Raw genomic sequence first — 26504 nt, forward strand, 5'->3', positions numbered from 1 at the left:
GAAGTTTTTGTGCAGTCACCGCTGGATGAGAAGACTACTGCAGTGTATGATGTTACATGCCTACAACAATATAAGGAAAATATAAAGAGAATTTCACAAAATTTCATCTTTTGAAAAAAGTACACATTCCCTTGACTCATTAACATATGTTATGGGTAATATTATTCCCATTGCCTTTAGAAAGAGGCAAGTCAAGTGCTCTTTTGTTATGCGAAAAAAGTGAAAATATGTAGAATTTAAAAAATATTTTCTTTATACTGTTGTACTCATATGACATCACGAGCCTTAGTAGTCTCCTCATCCAGCGGTTCCAACACAAAAGTTTTAAAAATTCATAACTTTTCAGTCCGAAACTGAACAGAGAAGTGTACACGCATACATCACATTCACATCGGGATCAGAGTCAATATTTTCGCGTGTCTTTAATTTCGCGAATAGCACCTGACTCGCGAAATTCGCGAAAATAAAAACCTCGCGAAAAATTCGGCGTATACAGTAGGTATGTTTCGCTTTGCAATTTATCAACTGCAGGGATTGTGTGTAGCCTGTTCATATCTCATGAAGATATAGCAATAGTACTGAACACATGAAGTTCCCTATTGAAATTAGAATGACATGTCAACTTGACAAAATATACCACTGTCTACCGCATCAGTGCAATTACCCCCATGGGAAATTACAACCACTGCACCCTAACCCTAACCCCCCTAAATACTGGTTACTGATGAGGTAAGGGTTAGGGTTAGGTTTAGGGCTAGAGTTTGGGTTAGGATTAGGACTAGGATCAGGATTAGGTTTAGGGTCAGGAAAGGGTCTGGGGTAATTGCCCAGGGGGTAATTGTCCTAGACCCCTCTATCTACAGCTGCCTACATCAGTTGAAGCTTGGATTTAAAGATTTTAAGACACCATGTAGCAGCGGAAAAAATTGTTGTTTTTGTTTGGTGCTTGGTACAAAATAGTATTCTATTATTGCTGCTAAGGAAGTGGTAAGACTTCTTTTGTATGAATGAACTCATGGGTTAACTAATCAGTTGGCTTGTGACCTTGCATCACAAAACCAATAAAAGGTCACCAGACTTAGATTTTTAGTTAAGGGCAGATTCTGAAAGAGTAGACTCTAAGCTTTAAAATGATGTATAACTCAATTCAAATGGACTTACTTTAACCTATTTAAATATTGGAAAGAAAGCACACGCTCTGGAAACATGTGAACTGAGGAAAGAGGCTCTGAAGTACAGGGTCTTTTCAAGTGTTTTCTTTACCAAGCTGTGTGAGCTGTGTGATGAATGTGACAAAAACAGGATGTAAACCACTGGAGCAACAGCAATGAAGGGATTGCAGTATCAGATTAGGCTAAAATTAATCATGGTCTATCAGCACATTCTGTCCATGATTAATGCCAACTTTCAAAGCAGTAGCATTATTTTTTCAAAAGTTATTGGAGTTGAAAATGAATTTCTTAGGGACTAATGTGTTGGTATCAGCAGGTGACTTCACAACTTTGTCAGTCAGTTCTGAGATCAACACTGCTTCAAATGTCAGTGGTGAAAAGTGTATGCTTTTTTATAATGTACTCCAATTTTTCATTTCATGTAATATAGTAAACCCAGGTCACATCAACCAAAAACTAAATTAAATCATTTGACAGCTCAATGAAGCTTTCATACTCTGAGTCTATAGCACAATAAATGCACCATAATTTGACGGAATATGGGCAGCAATTTTTTTTTTTGAGAATTGAGATCACATAGTCTGGGTGCAGCCTATAAATAACATTAGTCAAAATCTGACAGTCAGTCTGCAGCTCATGCGATGAGGCAAATTTGATGGGTTTATTCAGAACCTCGTTTGCAGTCGGTGCCATTGAGACTGACAGGATTTTGTGAGACTTTGTGAGAGTTTTTGTAGAGGTCACAGCAACAGCATTGGTAGCTTTCACAATGCATTGTGTGACTCAGGATGGCTGCCGAAGTGACAGAACCGATTGTGCTCATCGATTTGATACAAGTATCTGATTTCCCTACTTTCGCTGTCATTTTAGAAGAACATTTTAGTGTTAAATACATGTTGGAAAAGGGAACCAGCGGGGTTCAAACCTGTCATCTACTGCTTTCCAGGCAGTGACACTACCACCAGGCTGTCTCTGATTGCTGGCAGTGACATGGTGAATCTGGAACAAATACCCAAGCTTCGATATTTTGACATTACAACAGGTTTTCCACATGGATAGCTTTCAAAATGATTAAATAATCTGAATGCTTTTTTAGGGTATGAGCTATAACTTAACTACATCCTGCAGAAAATTCCATTCAATTTGGTAAAGTGGTTGCAAAGAAATGTGGATCGTTGTATAGCATGTCATGGGTTTGTTCTCCCAAGTTTAACACTTGGATGCTCATGGCATTTGGTAAGGTGTGAGCACAATGGACAAAACTAGAAGGGAACGGATTCCTGACATGCTCTACACAGATCCAAATTTCTCTGTGACCACTGAAGCAAATTCATTGGGGTTTTCTGTAAGATGTGGGTGGTAAGTTATAGTTTTACACCCTGAAATTACACTTTTATTAATTCACTCTTTTTTAAAGGTATTATTCCAGAAAATCCAATTGTAATTTTTTTTTTTTTTTGGCATATAATGGTACAAGCAAGTTGAGTTGTACTGCTGCTGCAACAGTTTGATGCACGATCAAACAGTATTACACTGTAGTACACCATACTATTAGTGTGCACATGATGGTCCTGGTGGTTTAGTCAAATGCGTACGCACGGCGCAAGTTTCCCATAGAGACCTATGCTATCGACTCCTCTTCAGCGCTTACGCTGTGGCCCACTTCCCCAAGTCCGAAGAAGTCCGAAGAAGTCCGAAGAAGACTCACTGTAGTCAGTGGTCTGATCATAGTTCGGCTCATGATTCGGCTGAGGGGGATGACAGCTTTAGCAAACTTCTTTTGTGATGTCATAATAACAAGCACATATGTGACCCTGCACCTCAAAACACACAAAAAATCGCTAGACATGAATTTTTAGTTAAGGCCATTTTCTGAAAGAGCAGACTTTAAGCTTTAAAATGATGTATAACTCAAATCAAATGGACTCTCCAAACCTATCTAAATATTGGAAAGAAAGCAGAAACTCAGGAAAAGTGTGAACTGAGAAAAGAGGCTCTGAAGTACAGTGTCTATTCAAGCGCTTAATCTTTACCAAACCGTGCTGGCTGTGCGATGAATGGGACAAAAAACAGGAAGTAAACCACCAGAGTAACAACAATGAAGGAATTATCAGATTAAACTGAAATTAAGCATGCCTCATGAACACATTCTGTCAATAATTAATGCCAACTTTCCAAGCAGTAGCTCTATCCTTTCAAAAGTTATTAGAGTTGAAAGTGAAGAGTGTAGACAAGGTTTCTCAGAAATGAAAAAGGGATTCTAAAGACACACCTAATCACACTATTTTATCAAAAATGTTCGAGATAAACTGCTAAAAAAACACACTTTCCTGCCCGTTTTATGATACCAAATTTCAGCATAATGTAAAAGAAGACACACTCTTTCAGAAAATATGAAAAAGTCAAGTTCGGCTAGGTTGACCCATTTCACTTATTTTCAGTCCTCATGCAAAATCAGTGTGTGCGACTTTATGTTCGTTTTGAGGTGCACGGTCACATATGCACGCACCCTGGCAATACTACAGACTGCGCGATGCGCAGAGAAGACAACGAAGGCAACGTTACTTAGCATCACATACGCACTTTACTCTTGATGACAGCTCAACTTCAGTAATCTTCGTATCAATGCTAAAGGTGATCGGCAGTATCATCAACAGCGCCCTCTACACTACCAGGACTATCCACCTTTAAACTATGCATACTTAGTAGTGCACATTCAGTATTTTTACCTCTACCAAGGAAGTTATGTTTTTGTTTGCATTTGTTTGTTTATTTGTCTGTTTGCAAAATAACTCAAAAAGTGTTGAACGAATTAAGATGAAACTTACAGGAAAGGTTGATAATGACACAAGGAACAGATATTCAATTTTGGTAGGGATTGGGGACTTTTTAATGAATTTTGGAAGGATTTTTTAATATTTTGGCAAATAGGGTCAATGAACTTGGGAGTTCAACCTGTGTGTACTTGAGGTTTGTATACATGCAATAAAGCGTGTGCTCTGCTTGAGGTGCCCCGCAGCATGCAGGAAGCTGATGAGGTACTATCAAACACAAGGCTTCTTTTAGATATTGAAAGTGGGATTCACACTTTGCAAATTTTGATATTTTGATCGCAGTTATTACTATTTTGTATGTGTGAATGCGGCTATAAGAAATTGGGCAATTTTCAGCATGACTGTATGAGTGGAAATAGGCTGCTTGGCAGAGGTCTGTGCTCTCAGAGTGTTTTTCTAGCTGGTTATATGTTGCTTGAAGGTATTGTTGTTTGTTTTGAATCAACCAGCACCATGTGTTCAACAATCCCTGCATTAATAGTACATTTAGTATACTCATAATCCTTCATGGGTGGCAATTTGCAAAAGTTTAGTGTCTTGAAAAAGGCAGACTGCTCCAATTCCTGAAAGTTTCATGCAAGAATGCTTCTGGTTTTATAGTATCTCACAGAGAATTCTATGTGACCTGACTGATGTGACAACCTCTTAATATGGTTACCAGCTTTATGATTAATTGTCTCCTATGAAGTGCATATAGGGGCAATGCTTGCCATAATTATCCATAAACAACACAAAGACAGCACAATGAGATGGCTAGCAGACTCCAGTAACTCGTAACAGATCAGAGCAAACTTTGGTAGGACACAAACAAATTTACAATGTATGCATGCATGCCAGTATCATATCCAACAAAAATCTCCTGACATGCACAATGTCATACTGGACTCTGAAGGGGAAGTAAGGGAGAGAAATCTAGAAACAGAATGCAGCAAACTTATATTCCTGTATGCCAAAAAGAACATAAAAGAGTGTTGCAAGATGAGGGCTGTGATGGAAACAGCAACAAAATATCTAAAAGGCAGCCTCTTGTAAAGAATACATGACACTATCCACATGAATGAGCGTCAAAATCTATGTAAAGTATGAAGACGTTGTATGCAAAATTTTGAATTGAATAGCTGATCTCAGTATTTAGTCTGAATACTATTGGATTAATATTGTATTTTTAATTGATATATGTTGTATTCTTTATTTGGTATATATTTGCTTTTGTTTACCATTTTTTTCTTTGTTGAAATGTTTGAATATGTATATGCATGTAAATATATGATATTTTTTCATTTTTGAAGCGCCATGAGCACTGAAAAGTGGACCTGTGCGCTATACAAGTAGCCACTATTATTATTATTATTATTATTATTTCAGTCAATTTTGCAACCAACAATTCCTATTCAAATGAATGAAATTCTTGTGTCACATTTTTTTATAGATAGGTTTTCCGGGTCAAATATCCACATGTTTAGTACATGTTGTGTACATCATTAATAACATAACTACTTTATCAGACACCATATTGGCTGCATGAATTACGGTCAAAAGCCATAAATGGTTCATCCAGTATAGTAAATACAAGCTATATAGCACCAATATTTTGCATGCATGCAGACCATGTTGCAAGCATCGTTTCATAAAATGATGGCTTTTGCTGAGATGCCATCTTGGCTGTGCAAAGTAGGTCTAAAGGTCAAATATACTTCATTCTGTATCTTCATTAGTATATATGGGTCTTTCCATAGGGTTGGGGCACATGGGCAAAATCTCATTACCGGCACGTACAAATGCAACTTCTGGAAATGCACACTACCCAAAGTTCAATGTTTTTTGTAATTATGGTATGTGTGGATATATGTTATAATATGGGGTACAGAAATTGAATCTTCTGTTTTTGTTGTTGTTGTGTTCATTTAATGTTTGGCGTCCTACCCTATTTTGGGGGTACCAAGTGTAACACAAATGTATGTTGGGTTCAAAACACTGATTCACAGAAGTGTCTTGTGATAGATCATATTCAATCATTGCAAATACACTATTATGAGTTGTCTCACTCTCAATAAAAATTTTATTTGGCCATCAGAAAGTTAATTTAAAAAAATTATGTGTGAAGATTGCTGTACCAATGTGATGATACACTTTGATCCTTTGAGTGTAGCATCACATAGGTATGCTGGCTATCCCATCAGAAATGTTGCATTGTTCAGAGCTGCAAAAGCTATCAATGAAATCAACCCTGGGCCATAAACATATGTGCCAAAGATGGAAATGATTGGAAGCTTAATGGCTTCATAACGGCAAGAAGTAGCAGCCATTTTGGGCTTTGGTGTTCGCATCACATAGGTACAAGGAAACACCAAAAGTCACTTTTTATACCAAAGTCTTCAAAACTTACCAACTTCATACCCCTCAAGTATTGTGGAGTTGGATAAATTTTTTTACTACAGTTATGGGACATTTGAAGAACGCTTTATTTGGGTCCAGGGCAAGTTTGAAGGTTTGGTGTCCGCATCACATAGGTATTCTAGTCATATATTATTGCTTGCTGGTTGCCAAATTTCACTATCAAATTCAAAACTATTGCCTATTGACAATGTTTTATGGTAGGATGGATTGATTCAATACTTTATTTCCAGTCCATTCCTAATGCTTTTCAGTAAAACAGTCAAAGAATAATGTTTCAGCTCAAGAAAACACACACTAATCTCTTTTTCTCCAGAAATATGTACCTATGTGATGAGGACACCAAAATTTGGTGTCCACATCACATAGGTACATTCGTTTGTCAGCCACGGCATGGTTGCTGCAGATATTGCATTGAGTGTTTCTCAACTCTTTGTTTCTAGCAGTTGCTTCAAAAATAATGTCTTTTACGGTCAAAATAACCATATTTAGGCCTCCTTTGACCTCATTTGAGCTCAAAATAGTACCTATGTGATGCAGACACCATTGTGTCATTGGTGACCCCATCATCCTGACAGCCTTGCATTTTAGTTCTATTCATGACTCTTTGCACTTTGTGACTTCTATTCCGAGTCTTCAAGAATCAATTGCTACTGGAACAGTAGGACTTTGTACACTGTGAATTTTCTTCAAGAATATCAAATTATACCTATGTGATGTGGACACCGTGTCCGCATCACATAGGTAACCATCATTCCATATCCGTTACTACAAAAAGGACTAATGAGACAAAGTTCATCTTTCTCAAAAACTTGCATAATTACATTTTGTTCATTCTGAACCATGGAAAATGTTTGTAGAGCAAATTTATGACATTTTTTTTTTCTTAGTCAAGTTTGACCCTTAATGAACATAAAGAGCACTAGTGCTACTCCTATGACAGGTTTACTTCAGTATTTTGTGAAAAATTGTGCTGTTACTTGGGAAAAGTGCATCTAATGAGGATGCTACATTTATGAACTTGTATCGCTGAAATGGTTTGATGTTCTAATCTCTTTTAATTGGAATTCTCATGACAAAATCCCCCAAGAGCTTAACTTTGGTGTCCACATCACATAGGTATTCATGATTTTTAACATTTGGCCATAAAATTCTAAAATGACCTTTGTTGTCTAAATTTTTTGTTGAATTACTTGTTATAATGACTAATAGTTTCAAAGAACTTCATTTAACTTGAATAAAGTGATGATGAAATTTTGACTACTATGTTACATTTCGTGCCCCAACCCCATGGAAAGACCCATATGCAAAGCCCCTTCTACAACAGACCCAGAGAAACAGAACTCACTGAATTATTTACAAATGACCAAAATAGTTCATGAGGAAAATGGGTGACTATGTGATTGTTTTATCAAACATTCAAACAGATGAAAATTCAGAAATTACTGCACTGCATGGATCTCTACAGTGCTCACTGCTTAATCGGGAGGGGTCGGGAGACAAGTTTTTCTCCTGTTTAAGCAGTGCTCCCGCATAAGCGGTGGCCAGTATTGGCCTGTATAAACCACACAACATGAAGCCCAGCATGTGGGTATTACACTAAACCATGCACAGTCATCAAACCTGTCGATAACCACAGCAACAAATACATGTGCAGTATGACACGCAAACACAAAACGGCGATAAGAAAAGACAGAGCAGTGTTATAAATTTGGCAAATGCATCATTGGAACAAACCTTCATTCATTTGATCCACAAAATAATCCTTTTCTAGAGTTCATCAAAGTCACGATGCCTACCGTATGAATGCAGAGAAAGAGCTCCAAAACAAAGCAAAAGAAAGAGCTCCAAAGAAAACAAAAGGGTTTGTTTGTTTTCTTTGTCCTGTGTCCCTAGCCTTCCCCTGACTGTTCTTGTTGTGTGCAGTCCTTATATGTGATTGCTGTCCCTGCCCATTTGTCATTTTGCCTCTGACGAAGATTCTGCTAGGATCAAAAGCTCAGGCCCCTTTTGACTCCAACATGCACATTATGATGACACTGATTGCGACGATCATATGTGACCCTGCATCACAAAACGCACAAAAAGTTGCCAGACATGAGATTTATTGAAGAGCATATGCTAAAAGAGCAGACTTTAAGCTTTAAAATGATGTATAACTCAAATCAAACGGACTCTCCTAATCTATCTTAATATTGGAAAGAAAACACATACTCAGGAAAAGTGTGAACTGAGAAAAGAGGCTCTGAAGTGCAGTGTCTATTCAAGCGCTAAATCTGTACCAAGCCGTGCTGGCTGTGCAACGAATGGGACAAAAAAAAAAAAAAAACAGGATGTAAATCACCAGAGTAACAACAATGAAGAGATTATCAGATTAAACTGAAATTGAGAGTGCCGTATCAACACATTCTGTTCATAATTGATGCCAACTTTCAAAGCAGTAACGTCATCCTTTCAAAAGTTATTTGAGTTTAAAAGTGAAGAGTGTGTTCAAGGTTTTTAAGAAATGAAAAGGGGACTCTAAAAACACGCCTAATCACACTTTTCTACCAAAAAAGTTCAAGATAAACTGCTAAAAAACACACTTTCCTGCCCATTTTATGATCCCAAATTTTAACATAATGTAGAAGAAGACTTACTCCTTCAGAAAATATGAAAAAGTCAAGATGGGTTAGGTTGACCCATTTCACCTATTTTCAGTCTCCACACAAAATCAGTGTGTGCGACTTTTTGTTCGTTTTGTGGTGCAAGGTCACATATGAACACATTTTTCTCATATTCATACCCCCTGTTACACTGTCACACACAAACACACACACTGTATGCATGCATACTAAAGCTGTATGCATGAACAGGGAGAGTATGGGCCGCACCCAGGGAAGATGACTCTCAGTATCGCACTGAAGGGGTGGTACAGTGTGGGTGCATGAGTAGGAGATGACAACGCAAGATAAGATGATGCTCTATAAGACCACCTCTGCATTATGTCTCACTATCTAATGGCAAATGTTTAGACCGCAGTTGGCATAGTCTATCGGGAACTGGTTGGAAAATAATCCTTCTGGTAAGGAAATGAAATCCCTGCAACTATTTCTAAGGAATTGTTTATCATTTTTAGATGGAAGTATTTCAGCCAGATGTGTCCTGATAAAGCGGTTCATGGTTCCAAATAAGTGGTGGAAATAGCATGTGAAGAATTTGTTACATCAAGTTTTGTTGCACTTACGCGGGGTTCCCATTAAAGCGGTTCCCGATTAACGGGTGAGCACTGTATTATGCATGAAGTTGGCATAAGCTTCCACTCAGCTACAACACACGAACACTTCAGCCATGTACAAAACCTTTCCTCTCCTCCCTTTCCCCCAGCTGCACTTCATTACACATGAGGAACCACCAGCTCATCTTGCTGCTTGAAATGCAACAGCTATTTGCTGAGGCAAGGTTACCAACTCATGCAGAGAATCACATCCCCTCCACAGAGTGAAGTCAAGGTTAACAAATCACGTTCCAGAGAGTCCCATAGAAATGACTGTCACATCTACTTCCCTATTCGTCATTTGGACGGCCTTGTAATATGTCCTGGCATTCAAGGATGAAAGGAAACACTATGTAAACAGGCTACTCTATTTCTCTGCATTTGCAATTTGCAATTTTTCCCACTTTCCTGTTTGTACTATCTGGCATGATAAATACTCTACACATATTTGCTCACCTACACATTTCAAAGCCTATGAATGATATTAGGAGTATGTACACTCAACAAAAAAAGAAAGTAAACACTTTTTCAAGCTTATATTTCTCATAGAAATTTTGGCGAAATGTTAACGTAGTATATACCATATGAAAGGTAATTTAACTGGCTATCAACTTGGTAAGTCAATAAAAAAGGAAACTGTACGCATGAGTGAACACCTTTGTTTTTCTCTTCCAAGGCACAAAAGTGAAAATTGCAAAATTGCAAAAGTTGTCATTCATGCGTAAATGCTCTTCAATGTAATTATAAGAACAAAAGACAAATTTAATACGATAAAGAACATGGATTCAGTTGCAAAAATATACCTATGATCTCTATAATATCTTTGAAGCCCAAAAGATCAATAAAGGCTAAAAATAATGGAGGAAAATGAAGAAAATTCTGTCAAATCCAAATTCAGATGAAATGAGAAAAGTAGGAACATTAAGAAAAATGGTATCATTTTGATCTAATTTCTCAAATGAGGAAAATTGTAAATTACATTTGGTTCTTCAATTTGTCTCATGAATTCTTAAATTACTCAATTGAATGAATAAAAGATATTGTTCATTTAATCATCTTTGTGCCCTTACTCCCTATATCATTTGAAGATTGAGTTGAGAAAAAATTCTTATTTTCCACCCTTCAATTTCCCACTTTGATTTTGTTTGACGTTATAAAGAGATAAAGAGAACGTAAACTTATTTTCGCTATTTCATTCATGTCTCTCATTGTGTTAAACTGGTATTTTGTTATCATTGTTATCTTAAAATGGCATTGTACCGGTTTTTTATTTTTCTTATATGTTGTTCTTTTAATTCTAAAAGACCCAGCGGTGCAAACAGAATCAAAATTTCATAACGATTTAGCCCGTAATTTCATGTTAAAAATTGAACTTTTTGGGTGAGAATTATGCTAATGAGCTGACGAGCCCGGATGTCGTGACGTCACAGGTGCCAACTATATCACTGATTACAAGCTCTCGCATACGCGTTCGTTAAATCGTAGCGAGTAGCAGACGACGCTTAGGCCCAATTTAGCTAGCAGGCGGCACTTGTGTACTGTCCTATTCATGCAGCTGTCTCAAATTTCGCTGAACCAAATCGCACCAAAATTACAGGATATACTTCTAAGCATATTTCAAAATACTGTCTTATATTTGAACGAAATCGGTAATCGAGAAGTATCAATATTGACGCCGACTTTCAAGTCGTCACTCAAAGAAACTCACTCTTCGCGAGAGATCATGGTAAACGTGACATGCACAATCTAGAACTGAAGTTAGCCGACGTACTTTGCGAACGGTGAATTTACGCAGGAACTAAACTAAAAAATGTCATGATTTTGGCGATATGTGTGTTTACAAACTATATTTTTCATTCGACTTAGCTCAAATAATTTATAAATTGATTTTGTGCTCCCGATTACTTGAAAGATTTGTCTCATCATATTACATGGCTAACTTCAGTCCGTGCGTGCGCAGGCAGGTAGGGCCTATGCCGCGATCACTCTTGTTTAGTCGTACAGAGCAGATTATTTTTAGCGACGACAGGAAAGTTGACAACTTCACTTACGCTTCCCGACTTGAGATTTGGTTCCAATTAGCGTGAGCAAGTGGACATGAGTCATAAGAGTATTTCCTGTGATTTTGGTGCAATTTGGTTAAGTGAATTTTGAGATATCTACATGGATATGGAAGTACGCTAGCACTATACCTACACCAGCACTTGGATCGCGAAGCGGCGGCACTGTTAGTATCTACGTGGTCAGGCACTCTTCCGAGGAATGGGTCCTACTAAAACTAAACTAGATCAAGATCTAGTCCTTGGTGTTAATACGACCACCATGAGATTTATCTCGACTACAAAAACATTGAAAATCCATAAAGCAGATACCTTACCTGCAAAATTCAGCACAGAAACAACAGGGCCTGCAGTCAACGGCCTAGATCTAACGGCAACGCTAGACCTTAGAGTCTGGACTTTCGTCTGGACTTTCTTCAAGTTCTGGCAGCAGGGTTATGTATACTATAACGTTTACGCTGTGCCTATTAGCACTGTGCACGTAAAGCTGTCGACGGGGCGGCGAGTGAGTGTAGGGGCCTACTCATCAAGACTTGAACTGCCACGTAACGTTAGAATCTACTCGGTCCTTGACTGCTCACTAGTCCTAGTCCTAGTTCTAGTCTAGAGTCTATGTGGACTGGGTGCCGTTTTCTTCTAACTAGGCGTAAACCGCGATTGCCGTTGAATATCACTCAGTCCTCATCTTCGTTAGATAAGTTTGAACTGTCGAACCATTATCGCTCATCATCAATGCATAGTATATAGTTAGTGCAACGTTACTTACACACAGTTTTTTATGGGCAGCACGTTCGGACAATGATGCCAATTTCATTTTGCATATCTGGAATATTCCCCACAAATTTTATCTAAATAAAAAGCTTTTGAAGAGATTCCTTTTAAAAATTAATTAATATTGTTTAACATGTTTATTTCAGCTCCATAATGCAATTTTATTAAATAACAGTTTTTGCAGTACTTCATGTGAGATTTCATCAGTAAATTGACATGTGTAGTTCGTTTTGCTAAAGTCGGAGGGTGGCACCTGTGACGTATGCCAAACTTTGTGGATCGTTCCTTGGCTTGCTCGTTTTCATTTTTTTCAAAAAATCATTACAGGCTTGTCCTGGGTTTTAGAATCCTCTCTTTCAAGTTGTAGGCATCAAAAAATGTAGATTAGAATTATCAGACAATTAGAAAATGTCAGTACAGTTTTCTTTTAAAGGGCATTTGCAAAGGAAAGACAATATGTCAATTTTTGCAATATTTATTTTTGTGCCTTGGAGGACAAAAACAAATGTGTTCACTCATGCGTAAAGTTTCTCTTAATATTGACATCCTACTTTAATAGCCAATTAAATTACCTTTGATATGGTATATAATACATTGATTTTCATCAAAATCTTCTATGAAAATTTTGAATTCGAAAAAGTGTTTACTTTCTTTTTTTGCTGAGTGTATAACAAAGTTTCAAGAAAATGTACGATGAGGATCAGGCGTGATCCTCTTATCTACGAGGTACATCGACCACCTATGTTATAGTATGCTAACATATCCCTATAATTGCCCTAACATCGAACAAAAACTTTTACACAGTAAGCGTACCTTACACCGCCCGTGTCCCCCAGGCCGCGCGTACGTGCGCACGTAACCCGTCACCCGCCATGACTCTTCCTCCAGTTCCACATAACCAGGTCACCCGTAACCGGGACACACAGTCAAGTCGCGCCGCGAGGCGAGGGGAAGGAGGGGGGGACACAGGTAGGTGGTCGATGTACCTCGTAGATAAGAGGATCACACCTGATCCTCATGATCTACATCACTACATCCGACCACCTATCTGTTATAGTATGCTAGACCGACACGGACTAACTAGGGAGGCTTGGCTGAAAGGCGGTGTAATCAACGGGACTTCGTCGCTGACAAAAGGGCTGCCCTAGAGAAGGACGGCACTGCAGCGGGAACGTCCCGAAGATAAAAAGAAATGAATGAATTGGGAGAATGCCAATAGGCTGCTTTTTGGATCTCCTCGACCGACACAGCTGCGAATAGGGCCCAGGAAGCGCTGATCCCTCTAGTGTCATGCGCGCGGGGCGCTACGCCCGGGGAGAGAGCCTCTGAACCAGCCGCTTTGATAGCGGCCACAATCCACTTCGATATGGTGTCTGTAGAGGCAGCAGAGAAGGGCTCCTTCGTAACTATAAAAGGTTGATCCCCGGAGCGTCGGTCTTTGGTACGGGCCCAGTAATATTTCAGGGCCCGCACCGGACACCAAACTTTATCCTCTGCAATAGAGGAGTGAGCGGCCAGGGGTTGGATGAAGATCTCAACCATACTGGAAGCTGCCGTTTGATTCTTGGCCACGAACGAAGGGTTAGGGATTAGACGCACGCCAGCCCGTTCCCAACGTATGTGGCCCTGCAGGGTAGACAGGGCGTGAAGCGCACTACGGCGCTGCCCGGAAGCGATAGCCACAAGAAAAACTGTCTTGATGGTTAAATCCCTAAGGGAGGCCTCGGCTAAGGGCTCGAAAGGCGACCTGGCGAGAGCCTCCAGGACACGAGGAAGGCTCCAGGATGGGAGCAATCTCCTCGACGGAGGGCGTTCCAAGAAGAGGGCATGGACTAAGCCAGAGAGGGAAGGGGCAGTAGAAATACTGGACCCATCCGCGAAACCGGTATGCACTGCCGCGATGGCAGAGCGATAACCACGAATGGTAGAGATGGTTAAACCTTTGTCGAAAAGGGAAACCAAACAGTCCGCCACATCTTTCAAAGGGGCCGAACATGGATCCACCCCGTGAGATTGGCACCAGGAATAGTATCCAGCCAAACGGGAATTGTAAGCTTCCCGGGTGGATTCCCTCCGGCTGCGGGCAACGAGTGAAGCAACTCGTTCTGACAAGCCCGCCTGAGTGCCGGATTCCCTGATAAGGGCCAGGCAGTCAGGTGGAGCGAGCTCGGTCGGGGATGCAGATCTCCTGACACCGGCTGCGCTATTAGGTCTGGGCGAGCGGGAAGGAGCCTCGGGCTCCCCACTAGCAGGTTCGTGAGCTCTAGAAACCATGATCTCCTTGGCCACCAAGGGGCTATGAGGAGGATGGTCGCCTGGTCCCATCTTATCTTCCGCAGGACGCGGGGAATGAGGGGAAAGGGAGGGAATGCATAGTCTCTGAACCCCTTCCACTGGAAGGAGAAGGCGTCCAGCCGCCAGGCTGCGGGGTCCTGCACTCTCGTGCAGTACCTGGGTAGCTGAGCATTCAGCTCCGAGGCGAAGAGATCCACCTCCAGCGGTGGCATCTGGTTCACCAGTAGATTCATGATTTGCGGGTTGAGTCTCCACTCGGAGGGGAGGACCCGGCCCCGGGACAGAAAGTCCGCAATGAGGTTGTCCCTGCCCGGTATATACGAGGCAATGGGAAAGATCCCTCTGCGTCTGCACCATCTCCACAGTGTGGCAGCGAGGGCGTTCAAGCGTGTGGAGTGCGTGCCTCCCTGCTTGTTGATGTACGCCGCCACTGTGACATTGTCCGTGCGAATCAACACAGCCTGGCCCTGGAGTAGGGGCAAGAAGTGGTGGAGGGACAGGATAACTGCTTGGAACTCCAGCACATTGATGTGGGGGAGGGTAGCCGAAAGGCACCAGTCCCCATAGGCATGGAGCCCCTGACAGTGACCGCGCCAACCCTGGTGGGAGGCGTCGGTAGTCACTGTGAGCGTGGGTTGTGGGGGCTGCAGAGGGTTGCCCCTGCTCAGAAACTCCGGGCAACACCACCGCCTGAACAGCAGGCGGGTGGCCGGGGGCAGGGGGACCATCTTAGTCAAGGGGTCCCATGATGGGTGGAAATGATTGAGCAGATGGATCTGCAGAGGACGCATGTGTAGCCGACAGTCCGGTAACACATCGACCAGGCTCGCCAGATACCCCAGGAACTGAAGGAAAGATCTGGTAGGTACCTGCCGCTGCCGCCTGATGCGGCGGGCGACGGATATGATCGTAATCACCCGAGCTGGGTTGGGGCGCGCCAGCTGACGGGGGATGTCGATCACCGCACCCAGGAAGGTTGGACATCGTGTGGGCACGAGCTCCGACTTCTCCCAATTTATAAGAAACCCGAGTGACTGCACTGTTCTCAGCAGGAACGACAACTGGTGAGAGAGCAGAGTCTGGGAGCTGGCTGCTAACAGCCAATCGTCCAGGTAGCAAAAAACCCTCAGGCCTTGTTGCCTGAGAAAGGCTGCTACACACGAGACGAGCCTGGTGAACAGGCGTGGTGCGGGTTTCAGACCGAAAGGCAGGGCGCGGAAACGGAACACGTTCCCCCCGAAGGAGAAGCCCAGCAGGTCCCTGGATGCTGGTGCTATCGGGACGTGGAGGTAAGCATCCTTGAGATCTATGAAGACTGTCCAGTCTCCTGGTCTGAGACAAGGAAGTATGGACGCCAAAGTCTCCATACGAAAATGCTCTGTACGGATGTGCCGGTTTATTCTCTTGAGGTTGAGAATAAGGCGAAAGCTCCCCGAGCGCTTGGGAACCAGAAAGGTAGGGGAAAGGGAGAGCCGCGGGTGGTCGCGGATCCGTTCCACTGCCCCCTTCGCTAACAGAGCGGCGATCTCGGCCGCCATGCCTCGGCGCCTGAGGGGAGGCAAGCGAGGGGGGGGGGGGGGAGACGGATGACGCCTCCGGGCAAGGGAGTGGCGAGCTCGATGGAGAAGCCACCGCCTACAACGGAGAGCACGAAAGCGTCGTCCGTGATGGCCGCCCAGGCCGACTGGAAGGCCCGAAGGCGGCCGCCTACCCCTGCTGGGGAGGCCTTAAGCGCTCGGGGCAAGGAGTCAAAAGCCGCCGCGGCCCCTGGCGGCAGGGCGGGTTGATCCTCGCTGTCTGTCTCTACCCCTGTGACTGCGGCGACCGCGGCCGGAGCGGCGGGACGGCTTAGGGGGAGGCAAGGTGACCGTTACGCGGGGGGGAGCCGCCGCCGGGCGAGCTGCTCCGCAGGGTCGGGGGGCTCGAGGCTGGACAGTCCTGAGCTGCGTGGCCAATTCACGGGCCTGTTGGCACCTTGCTAACTCATCCCTGATCCGAGGGGCAAACTGTCCTGAGAACAGAAAGGGACCCTCGCAGGGCTTGTCAGTGGTCAGCTGAACCCCCTGTCTTGCCGAAAAACCCAGTGCTTCTAGTGCCAGGTTCCTGCGACGAGTCGTGTACAAGGCTGCACAGGTGGATTGTTTCAAGAGTTGCTCTGAGATCGACATGAGCAGTGCATTGAGCAACTGCCTGTCCTTCAGGGAGACCCGCAGGTCGTCCGCCTGCACAGCCAGATTGGTCAGAGCACCCGCATACGCTGCCAGACGCATAGTGGACCTGGCCAAGATGGACATGTGCGTCCACCTTTTATCTTCCTCCAAGGAGCGCCTGCGGAGGGGGTTGACCCTCCCCATGTAGTCGCGGCACAGAGCACATGCAGCATGCAAAAAGAACCGAGTCTGGGGTCAAGAACCCAAGGACAAGGAGTATAAAGTCAAAATCGGCTTGCCATAAGGCCTACAAACGATAATTAAGGCCCCAATGGCGTGCTATACGTCTGCAAGCCGGTAATTTATAGCCAATCGGCTTGCCATAGGTCTACGGTAATTAAGGCACAAGTGGCGTGCCATAGTCTAATTACTGGAACGAGATACCAACTCGCGGCGTAGAGCCTACGTAGTATCCTCGGTGTTTCTAAACACATCAAAAAGATCGAAAAACACCAAAGGACTCCCGTGAGGATCAAAATTTAATGAACGGGAGGAGGAAAAACATAAAAGAGACGACAAGAAGCCGAACTGTAGGGAGGCTAAGACGAGAAAGGGGGAAAAACCTGCCAGTGCGTGGCGAGATCCGAGGCGCGGTGCACACACCACACTAACGTATGGGGCAGCGCGAAGCAAAATCACCGAGGTTTGGAGCGAAATAAAATTCGCGATTTTACCCCTTTCTCGGTAACAAATAATGACAAAAAGATCTGCTAATGTGAAACAACAATCAAGGAGTAAAAATAAGGAAAGATTTTGCCTGATTGTTGGAGGATTCCACCGATGTGGTTGGATTTCACTAGCGATCTCAGAAATACGTCCGAACGTGTTGGAGGGCGAACGGGAAAGAGGAAGAGTCATGGCGGGTGACGGGTTACGTGCGCACGTACGAGCTGCCTTGGGGACACGGGCGGTGTAAGGTAGGCTTACTGTGTAAAAGTTTTTGTTCGATGTTAGGGCAATTATAGGGATATAATAGCATACTATAACAGATAGGTGGTCGGATGTACTGATGTAGATGATATCTTTTTAATAGTAGGGTGTACACTTTTGCTAAGTTACTCATGCAATGTCATATCAATTCTAAATCATGCTGACTGTGAAACGTTTGATAACCCTCTAAAGAATTTGACTATGTAAAAAACAATCATACAAATATCTGAAACTGGTATTGTAAATAATTTCTTATGCTGTCTCAGCCTTGATATGACTGGAAAGAGAAAAATCAGTCTGCATGCCATTCCACTGTTTGTTTGTTTGTTTTTTTTTACTTTTCCATATAACTGTTACTTATTGCCTTCCTTTTGTGAGACTGACTAAGTAAGGCTTTGCAACCACTCTCATAGTGTTTCCCTTTTACTGTATAGAGGTTATGGAGTTTATATCATACCTTTAAGAAATATTGTTTGTAATGAGCCTTTTCACATCTTGTAAACATTCCTCTTTTTTTTTTTTTTTGGCAGGGGGGTAGGTTTTGTTGAGATGTAAGAATAAAATAAGTGTCTACATAATGTAACAAGAGACCCGCGGGTCTCTTGTTCACCTGAGTATCGCAAGTTCACCTTTCACGCAGTCACTAATCTAAATTATTCACAGCTCTACTAAAATTTGACCAGGCTTCTCAAGTAGAAGATGAAAATGTACAATAAGGGCCGAAATTTTTAAAGATTCCTTAATTTGGGGGGATTGGGGGCCCCCTGGGGCCCTCTGGGTGGGGCATGGTGCCCATTTTGATAAATTGAGATCCTGACCCCCTAGGGATGCTACCTGCCAAGTTTGACGAAAATCCATCATGAGGTTTTCAGGAAGAAGATGAAAATGTACAATTCAGGCCCCCATTTGGACCTTCCCAACCCCCCCCCCTGCCCCCAAGAGGGGCACCCCTGGATTTGCTATGAACAAACTTGAAACTACAGTCATTAATTTACTCACTCATAGTATTATCTTAGCTCTATAACTTCTGATTCTAGAGAAGATTTTTAAAGATTCCTTCAGTTTGGGGCCCCTGGGTGGGGCATGGTGCCCATTTTAACAAATTGAGATCCTAACCCCCTAGGGATGCTACCTGCCAAGTTTGGTGAAAATTGGTCATGGGGTTCTCAAGAAGAAGATGAAAATGTATAATTTAGGCCCCATTAGGACCCCTCCCCACCCCCCTCCCCTGGGTCCCAAGGGGGGCACCCCTGATTCTGCCATGAACAAATTTGAAACTACAGTCATCAATGTACTAACTCATAGTATTAACTTAGCTCTATCACTTCTGGTTCTAGAGAAGAAGATTTTTACATATTCCTTAATTTTGGGGGGTTTGGGCCCCCCTGGGGGCCCCCTGGGTGGGGCATGGTGCCCATTTTAAGAAATTGAGTTCCTAACCCCCTAGGGATGCTACCTGCCAAGTTTGATGAAAATCGGTCTTGGGGTTTTCATGAAGAAGATAAAAATGTAAAAGTTTACGCACGACGGACGATGCACGACGGACGACGCACGACGGACGCCGAAGGGCGATCGCAATAGCTCACTTGAGCCTTTGGCTCAGGTGAGCTAAAAAATAGAGGGGAGGGAGAAGACAGTGAAAGAGAAAGAGAGTGTGACAGAAATTAAAAGAATAAGACAAAAATAGGAGTGGCCATGCACATTCATGAGACATACACATTGTAGTGTACATTGTATCTACAGACAGATATTTGTCCTAAGAAATGGGGAGGGGGGCACAAGGATGTGCCTTATTTATTTAGAGTTGAAGATTTGTCATCTTACCTCAAGCAGCTGTGCAGTTAACCTCTGGTTCTGGTCCTTCTGCTCCATAAGTTCGCCAATGATTCCCTGTTTGTTGCTATTGGCAACTTTCAGGACAGTGTTTTGATTGGCAAGCTCCTTCCTCAATGACTCCACTTCCATCTTGAGATCATAGGCAATATTTTCCTTTTCCACCTGGGCTGTCTCCAATTTCATACGCAGCTCATGTCGCTCCTGCTCTAGGGCCTGAGAAAACATTTAACAAACAGCAGAGTGGAAAACAATAATCATTAATAACTCTAAAATAGAAGAAATAACAAGTGTAAATATTGAAATGAAATGAAATGAAATTTATTCATATTCCACATAGTGGACATTATATGATAAAATATACAGGGTATAACACATAGTGGATATAATATCAATACTATACAGAGTATATTACCTGTATATACAAAATATCGTGATATTCTGAGATAAAATCACACCATGTACAAATGTGGAGGGGACTACTTAGAAGCACTGCTTGTTAAATGTAGTCCCCCTACAGATTATAGACAAAATAATATCAAAGATAAGGCTGAGTGGAATAACAAAAACACCATATATACACTATTTACAAGGGCACAATTATGAACCGTACTATGGATATACAAGAAGTCATGTATATGTTACAAAGCACAGGTTTATGTATAAAGTGTTTACAGTGTACATTATATACCATTAGAATAATGAATGAAACAGAAGATAACCTTCCGAATATACTTAAAGTATGGTGAACGAGACATTAAAATCAAGAAAATCATATGAAAGAAGGTGTCAAAGCAGAGGAAAATGTATCCTAAAACAGATTTTTAATGTGACTTATTAAAAGATCTTTGCGCCAGTGAGAAATCGCGAGTTAAAACTGACTGATTTGCTTCACCGATATTCACTCCGGAACAGCCGTCTTTTTCGAGCCCTAAAATAATGACGTCACGAAATGAACAAAACCCTTTACGAGTGCAGCGGGACATCGAGGCTGCCATTCATAAAGCACGTATTTCTTGGTGAGCGAATGCAATTTCTGGCCTGTCTTTAGTCGCCTCTGCTTTTTTGGCTGAGACATTAAAAAGACCCATTTTTACCTTATATTGTATGGAAAGACTTTGAATATGACATCGAGAGTGAATTGAGTGTTGACAGTGACAATGACACTGATAGTGACAGGGGCAAAGTCGGAGTGGTAGAGGAAGAAAGGGAGAGGCGACCAATATGGAAGGCCGCTGCGGACACAACTCGTTAGGGGCATACATGGAAACGGGCACACTGCCCCTCCATACGTATGCCCTAAACGAACCACGTCCGCAACGGCCCTCCATAGACGGAGCCCACTGTGTGGATAGAGTGGTAGCACAGCGCACATTTCGTGACGTCATGATTTTGGTCGCCACAATTTCGCCGTCAGATCGGGTTCTGGTGGTCTAAAAAGGGTCTCAAAACACCATCTCTCCATCGTTCTGGAGACGTTTTTACCTTCTGAAAGTTAATTATTCATATTCCTAGAGACTTAAGCTTTCCAGAAATGTATAATTCACCTTGTTTATGAATATCATCCTTTTTTTCTCGTTCACCATACTTTAATGAAAGTACTTCTAGAAAACATTGATTGAAGTATACACGCGTTTTATTACCATAAAACTGTTTATCAATACTTATCAAGAAACAAAGTTTTGAGCTTATACTTAAAGCTATTCAAGCTCTGAGCTTGTTTTAGTGAACGATCAAAGGAATTCCAAAGCTTAGGACCAGTAAACATGAAATTTCTGTTACCAAAACTAGTTTTATTTTTAGGAAGATGATAATCATTCGCATTCCTTGTTGAGTAATTATGTATAGCATTATTTTTTCGAAACATTTCCTTAAATACAGCAGGGGTAGTGTTAATTTCTACATTGTACATAAAACAACCCAGCTGAAGACGATATAAATCAGTAATCTTAAGAATACGGTTTTCTTTAAACAAGACATCAGTGTGTGATCTATAAGCGGTATTGCATATCAAACGCATCGCTCTTTTCTGCAAGAGAAGTACCCTGTCCATTTTTGTTTGTATTGCATTTCCCCATGCCATTACGCCATAATTAAGGTAAGGAAGAATAAGAGTTGAATATAACATAAGAAGCACTGACTTGGGGAGAATCCGTTTAACGTGATTAATAATGCCAATATTTCTTGAAACTATCTTACAAATATTATCAATATGACAATTCCAAGTTAGCTTATTGTCAATTGTAATACCGAGAAATTTTGTAGTCTTGACTTCTTTAATGACAGAATTATCAAATATCACTTGGTCAGGAAGTTGTTTAACAGAGTTACTAAATAACATGTAATTGGTTTTTTGTTTATTTAAAGATAATTTATTTGCTTTTATCCAATTTGTTACATGTGTAAGTTCTACATTTAAAACTTCTACTAACTTATTAGGATCACTGTGAGTATAGAATATGTTTGAATCATCAGCAAAAAGGATAAAAGAGAGAACACTCGAAGAACATCGAATGTCATTTACATAAATACAGAATAACAGTGGACCAAGAAGGCTTCCTTGGGGAACTCCACACGTGATTGGTACCGTAGACGAATTATATCCATCAATGGTAACAAATTGCTTTCTTCCAGAAAGATAACTTTCGAACCATTCTAGAGCCTTACCTCTAATACCATAGTGGGCAAGTTTGTATAACAGAATGTCGTGATTTATAGTATCGAATGCTTTAGAAAAATCTAAGAACAAACCGATAGTATGACAGGATTTTTCGACTGAAGCTGAAATGGTATTTATTAAACTTAGAATGGCATGAGTTGTGTTATGTTTTTCTCTAAAGCCAAATTGGGAGTCAGATATGATGTTGTGAGATTCAAGGAAGGTAGTAGTCCTTGAATAAACAATTTTCTCTAAGATTTTTGATAATGAAGTTAACAAAGATATTGGGCGATAGTTGCTGATACATAATTTGTCTCCTTTCTTGAATATTGGAGTCACCTTTGCAAGTTTCATTTTAGATGGTACTTTACCAGATTGTAGTGAAAGGTTATATAAAAACAATAAAGGATCTGCTATACAATGTATAATGTCTTTGATAAGGACATTGCCAATGTCATCATAGCCAGGGGCTTTGTTTGCTTTGAGCTGAAGTACAATTTTGATTAATTCTTGCCTGTCAATTGGCTTGAAAACAATTGAGTAGTCGTTTGGTGAGGAAAGAAATTCGTAAAATGATTTATCACTTGGAGTAATAGTTTGTGCTAAGTTTGAACCTATTTTTGAAAAGTATGAGTTAAAAATCTCGGCAATTTCAGACTTGTCTTCAATGATAGTATTATCAACTTGAACTTTAGAAATGAGATTTACAGCCTTCCCTCTATTCAAAACGGTATCTATTACTTTCCAAGTGTTCTTGATATCACATTTGAATTGACTCAATTGGTCCGCAAAATATTTCTTTTTAGCTAATCTGAGTGTATTGGTAAGAATATTTTTGTATGAAATATATTTCATTCGAGAGGTTTCATCACGGTTTTTGATAAAATTAACATATAAAGTACTCTTGCGATTTATTGAGTGTAAGAGTGTTTTGGAAACCCATGGTTGCTTGGGGATTTGTTTGTAATCCTGTGTACGACATTTCCTTAAGGGAATGCATGCATCTAGGCAATTATTCAAAAGATAAAGAAAATTATCATATGCTTGGTCAATATTTCATTTGCGTCATACACAATTGACCAGTCCACAGATTGAAGTTTTTCTTGAACTAGAGCGATATTTTCAGGGGTGAATTTATGACGAAATACATGCCTTCAAATTGTACTTTGACTCCTTGGTCCAATATCAAAGTGACAAAACATCATAAAACGGTCTGATATATCGCTCACCACTATGATAGATTTTGGAAAAGGTTTTAGGTTAGCAAAAATGTTATCAATGAGAGTAGCAGAATGACCAGTAATTCTTGTTGGTTTAGAAATAAGAGGCAGAAATGAGGCTTGTAAAATGTTATCAAGGAAGTTATCACAGGCAGCATTACTGCTTGACAAAAGATTTATATTGAAATCACCCATGATGATGCAATCCTTGTTGTGGAATGCACCGTTTCGACAAATATCGTTCATAATATTCATAAAATCATCATAATTAGATTGAGGAGGTCTATATATCTCCAAGCAGAATGTTTTTGCCCTTACAGACTGAAATTTCAATAAATAATGATTCTATTACATCATTCATATATTTCAGTTCTTCCTTTATAGCGTAATCATATATTCGGGTAACATATATAGCTACTCCACCACCTGGTCTATTTGATCTATTGTTAATGACAATATCATAATCAGCAAGAACATTAATTGGACCTGACACTGGAGTTTCAGCAGACCACGTTTCAGAGAGGCCTATGATAGGTAACATGGGCAAATCAATATTATCAAGAAATAAGCGAAGCTTTTCAAAGTTTCGATTAGCACTTCTTATATTCAAATGGAAACAAAATAATTCATCTCGTTCTAGCATTCGTAAATATTCTCTAAGGGTAGCTTCTGTAAAGTATGGCGATTGAGCAAGTTAACACGCTTCATCGTGGCTGTTAAACTCAATGTTAAGTTCGTCTAGATTGTCGGCTAAGATTCTAGTTGCAGTCCTATCAAACTTGGTGTTTCTAGCAGGTACATTTCGGTCTTTTTGAAATAAAGTAACAAAGTCATCATCTGTTAAGAGATTAAAAGGAAAAATATTGTTATCCAGCATTTAGAGGAAGGATCATAGTGGTAGACAACAAACAAAGGTATAATTCGTATATTCACTAATATGAAAGTAGAAAGTAATGTTGCATAAACCAGGGCTCCACACAAACTTTTATTTTTGGTGGCCCAAAGGCAAACATCCGACCTTTTTTGGTGGCCCGATCAGGCCACCAAATTCTTCATTTCTGAAATTTTGGTGGCCCGACGTGCGTTTTTGGTGGCCCTGGGCCACCGGGCCACCGTTAGTGTCGAGCCCTGCATAAACCTTTATGCTACACATGGAAGACTACAAGATTGTACTTAATTTTGCTCCATGTCACTCTTGTATTTCATCACATTAACAACTATATTTTAAGTAGCCTTCTATAAATTTGACTCAAGTTCAAGTTCAGTTCATTCATTTCACATTTGATAAAAACAAACAAAATATACACACAGAAAAAAAGACACTTAAGATATCACTGACAAGATACAGAGGTAAATACTTAAGACAGGCTAATATAAAATTTGAGAACAAAAACAAGAGACAATTGTCTATTAATGGCTTATCCCAAGAAATTTCACAAAATACAGTTCTTACTAAACAGATAAAAATGACATGAAACTTATAACACACAAAAGAAGAGCAAATTTGCAGATAAATATAACTAAAGAGGGTATGAATGAATAAGTTTTGCTTAAATTTTCTCTTTAAAATGTGATAAAGAGGGGGCATTTTCTTAATTCTTTTTTAAAGGGAAGGTAAACCCAAAGAGCAATGTGGATTGAGTGAAAGCAGCAACATTAGTAGAACACATCAGTGAAAGTTTGAGAAAAAACGGACAATCGATGCAAAAGCTATGAATTTTTAAAGTTTTGGTGTTGGAACCGCTGGATGAGGAGACTACTAGAGGATATGACATATGAGTGGACAATAATACAAAGAAAATATAAAGGATATTCAACAAAAATTCACTTTTCTGGAATTATGAAAGAGCAGTGGACCAACCGCTTTCAGAAAGCAGGGGGAATAATTGCTACCCTTAACATATGTCAATATCAAGTTGATGGAATTTGTAATTTTCATGAAAAATGGATTTTTGTAGTATTTTCTTTATATTTTCTTGATATTGTAGTCCACTCATACGTCATAACCTCTAGTAGTCTCCTTATCCAGCGGTTCCAACACCAAAACTTTAAAAATTCATAACTTTTGCATCGATTGTCCGATTTTCTTCAAACTTTCACTGATGTGTTCTACTAATGTTGCTGCTTTCACTCAATCCACATTGCTCTTGGGGTTTATCTTCCCTTTAAGACCATTCCACATACAATTCTGGACAAAAATATCTGATTGTTGTGCAAATAATTCATTATTAGAACTAGGGATATGAATGAAACTTAACTGCCTTGTGGAATAAGGAACAAATGATCTATTTTCTTGACAACATTTACCAAGAAACTTTGAAAACAAATTATATATGAAAACATAAAATTTGCAGTTTGTAATTTGTGTATATCCTGAATTTTGAACTGGTTAACCTTCTGAAAGTATGGAGCTGTATGTGCTATGGGAGTGATCCAGTTATACTGTGTATTGCTCTTTTCTTATCAACACAAGCCTATAGAAGTAGATTAAAGGGTTGATACCCCATATGATGTTACAATTATATGAAGTGAGGCAAGATCATAGCTTGATATATGTAAAGAACCTTATGCTCAATGTAAAATCTTTCTGAGCCTATTCATGGCTCCAATGGCTTTTGAACCTTGTGATTATTCAAAATATCATTTATATGATCTTTCCAATTCAGCTTGTCATCCAAAACAACTCCTATTGGAGTCCAAAGAGAAAGAGAGAGAAAAGAATACAACCTCTTTTAGGTAGAAATCTCACAGGGTAAAAGTCAAATCACTGGAATCATCTTATAAAATACAGACTTTGTGGTGAATGTCTTCTAAAAATCAATGAGCTATCTCCTCCATATTTTTGACACAATAGGGATGTAGGCCATGTT

The 26504-nt window shown here is 40.6% G+C and overlaps 1 protein-coding gene across 1 annotated transcript in view; it reads right to left on the reverse strand.

The window, feature by feature from the left end:
* Nucleotides 1-26504, reverse strand: part of LOC140227098 (uncharacterized) — a 274166-nt gene that overhangs the window by 38696 nt on the left and 208966 nt on the right. Inside the window, 1 exon segment of the mRNA XM_072307526.1 lies at nucleotides 19747-19971. Within this exon segment, the coding sequence (XP_072163627.1) occupies nucleotides 19747-19971 (225 nt within the window).

This window comes from Diadema setosum, chromosome 4, assembly GCF_964275005.1.
Source record: "Diadema setosum chromosome 4, eeDiaSeto1, whole genome shotgun sequence".
In the NCBI taxonomy this organism is placed as follows: Eukaryota; Metazoa; Echinodermata; class Echinoidea; order Diadematoida; family Diadematidae; genus Diadema; species Diadema setosum.